A 3,465-nucleotide genomic window follows, 5' to 3' on the forward strand; every position below is an offset into this window, starting at 1 on the left:
TCTGAGTGCATTAATAATTCTAGTGATTCATCTCCTCCCTCCGCCGGCCCATCTTCTCCTAAAGATGCTTTTGCTGTCCCTCATCGTTACCTAGACCGTCCTCACAGCCTTCCTACTCAGTATGTCCTTTCTCTCTCCTCTACTTACTCTCTCGATTTCCAAGCCTTTCTTTTTCCTGCTATTCACTAGAATTCTGAGCCGCACTCTTATCTGAGACGGTGAAACATCCCCAGTGGCAACAGGCTATGACAGAGGAACTTGATTTTCTTCAACGCATATATACATGGGATCTTGTTCCTCTCCATCTGGTGTTATTCCTATCAGCTGTTGATTGGTCTATCGAGTCAAGACTCGAGCCGCTGGTTGTATTGAGCGCCACAAAGCACGTCTTATTGCTCGTGGTTTTAGTTAGGAGTATGACATTGATTATGAGGATACATTTTCTCCTATGGCCAAATTGACTACTATTCATCTTTTTTTTGCTATTGCTACTGCTCGTTACTGGCAACTTCATCAGTTAGATGTGACAATGCCTTCTTATATGGAGATCTCTCTGAGAGCATTTATATGATTCTTCCTCCTGGTTTTTCTCATCCTTCTCAACATGTTTGTCATCTTCGCCGAGCTATCTATGGCTCAAACAGGCTTCTCGTGCCTAGTTTGAGCGGTTTCGCAATGTGGTTCTTAGTCTTGATTTAACAGAGAGCTTTTATGATTATACCCTCTTCACTCGGCAGACTCCTCGAGGCATCACTATTCTTCTTCTTTATATTGACGATATGGTTATTAATAGTGATGATGTCGATATTGTTCTTTCCTTGAAACAACAGTTACACACCGAGTTTCAGATGAAAGATCTTAGCCCTCTTTGTTACTTTCTGGGTCTTGAGGTTACTTATTCTAGTCGAGATTACTTGGTGTCTCAACAGAAGTACATATTTGATAATTCTGACGAGCTAATATCACTGATCTCCGCACTGTTTTTACTCCTAGTGAGTTGCATCAGCGACTCTCCTCTTCTGATGGTGAGCTTTTGCCTGATCCTACTCACTATCGTGCACTTATTGGTGCTCTTGTCTATCTGACCATTACTTGGCTTGATATTGCATATGATGTTCATGTTCTTAGTCAGTTGTGTGCCTATTATGATGATGATTGGGCATGTGATGCCTCTGATCGACGTTCTACTACTAGTTTCTACATTTTTCTTGGAGATTCCCTTATCTCTAGAAAAGCAAGAAACAATCTACTGTTGCTCTTTCTACTGCTGAGGCTGAGTATGGTGCTATGTCTTCTACTGCTAAGGAGGTTCTTTGGTTGCGTCAGATTTTGATGGACTTTGGTGTCTCTATCTCTGTCCCCACTCATATATACTGTGATAACCAGAGTGCCATTAAAATCGCTGCCAACCCTATATTTCATGAATGTACGAAGTATCTTGAGATCGCTCTTCACTTTGTTTATCATCGTTATCTTGCTGGCAGTATTCTTCTTCCCTATGTTGTCTCGACACAGAAGCTTACTGATCTTTTCACTAAGGCACATACTGTTTCTCGATTTAAGTTTTTAGTTGACAAACTCTTGGTTTATGACCCATCGTGAGTTTGAGGGGGCGTGTTAGAGTAATAATATTACTTGTACATATACTGTATACTTATATGTACATACCCTTGAGTATACATGATCCTATATACATCCTTCTTGTCAGTGTAGTTAGAATCGTATGATTCTCAATATGAATCTTATGATTTATATCGTTTTTCATTCGTAACGGTTCAAATCTTATAAAAGAATCGAAATTAATCTAGAATCGTTAATGAATCGTTTGAATTGGTCTCGAATTGGTTGAATCGATATGAATCGAGAAGATCAACGATTCCTAGTTAATACAAGTTTTAAATAAAAAAAAAAGAGACAAATCAGCCCTTATTTAATTATTCTTTAAATTTGTTATCGAAAAACAAATTCAAAGATTAATTAAAAGATAATGCTTTCTTTAAAAATCTTAATATAAAATTAATTTGTTATCTTAAAAATATTGTTAAGGAAAGAAATCTTTTTTATTATTTTATTATTTTTTAAATCTGAATTATTTTTTAAATAACTAATGTTTTTTTTAAATATATATATATATATATATATATATATATATATATATATATATATATATATATATATATATATATATAGGTATATATATATATATATATATATATATATATATAGGTTTGCTTAATATTTGAAAATGTCTTCCAAACTATTTTATGTTTAATGCATGACTTAGAATTTATTGTTTTTATTTTTTTTATATAATCATGTTATATATATATATATATATGATTTTGAAAGGTTGAACAGAATCTTATGATTCGATTCGATTCTCGATTCTCGATTCGCAAATTTAGAATTTTGATTCACAATTTGAATCTCGATATGACTACCTTGCTTCTTGTATATATATGGGCTGGTTCACTCTAATGAATGCACATTCATTCTTTTCTCTCATAATTCTTCTATCAACAGTGTTTTTTTCCTTTACGTAAATTTTTTTGATTTTGTAGAGATTTTTGCAACATTAGGCTTGATATTTCATACTATATTTCTCTTATGTTTCCAAGATCTTAACCCTACTTAATGATGTCTGGTTTTTCACTAATTTTATACAATTAGGATTTCTAGTTAAAATGGATCTTCTAATGTATCCTCATAACCGAAACATAACCCAAAAATGATGGTATTTCATTTGCTAAACACACCTAGCTGTATATATTATTATCTTGTATCATATCATCACACTCTTTCTAATTTTTCTAATTAACATGTATTAAGCATGCAATTCAGCAATGCTAGTATAACTTTTACTAGATAACATATATGTTTCTTTCCCTAATTGTATGGGCGGGGTTTTCATAAATTTCATCCTATACTATGACATTGATAAATAGGTTAAACATACTTGATGTCATTTATGTTTTTTTTTAAAATTTTATATAATTTTTTTAAGATTAGATTTTTATATGAGATGCTTAAAACAAACTTTATGTAAGTTACTGGAGGCTCAGGAATAAAATTATCCATTAGAAGGCGGATGTCTTTTGTTACATGTAAGATAGTTAGCTATCTGTGATTTATTTATAGCTTGTATTGCGGGAATAAAATTTGTAGTTCCCTTACTATCATATTAACAACAGAAAAAAAGCATAGTTTAGTAAAGAACAAGTGCATATAAGGTTTTCGTGTTTTTCTTTTAAGTAAGAGATAATAATAAGTAAGGAGAAAAAAGCATAGCTTAGTAAAGAGAATTTAAAACTTTGGTGATCTCCAAATTCTTGCATAGGAAAATTCTCCAAATTCTTGCAGTTTCGATGATTAATGAAAATCAGAAATTTCATCCAAAGATGCAACACTCAGATTTCCCATCTTATCAATAATTCACAGAAATACATACTTTGATTTTAGAAATCT

General features: G+C 32.5%; 1 protein-coding gene across 1 annotated transcript; it reads left to right on the forward strand.

Annotated features, from left to right (window-relative positions):
- Positions 1–245: 245 nt before the first annotated feature.
- Positions 246–1,602, forward strand: LOC120282189. Its single transcript, XM_039288947.1, has 5 exons — positions 246–414; positions 518–680; positions 794–890; positions 1,007–1,159; positions 1,327–1,602. The coding sequence occupies exons 1-5, from the start codon at positions 246–248 to the stop codon at positions 1,600–1,602; spliced, it is 858 nt and encodes a 285-aa protein (XP_039144881.1).
- The last annotated feature ends 1,863 nt before the right edge of the window (positions 1,603–3,465 follow it).

This window comes from Dioscorea cayenensis, chromosome 18, assembly GCF_009730915.1.
Source record: "Dioscorea cayenensis subsp. rotundata cultivar TDr96_F1 chromosome 18, TDr96_F1_v2_PseudoChromosome.rev07_lg8_w22 25.fasta, whole genome shotgun sequence".
In the NCBI taxonomy this organism is placed as follows: Eukaryota; Viridiplantae; Streptophyta; class Magnoliopsida; order Dioscoreales; family Dioscoreaceae; genus Dioscorea; species Dioscorea cayenensis.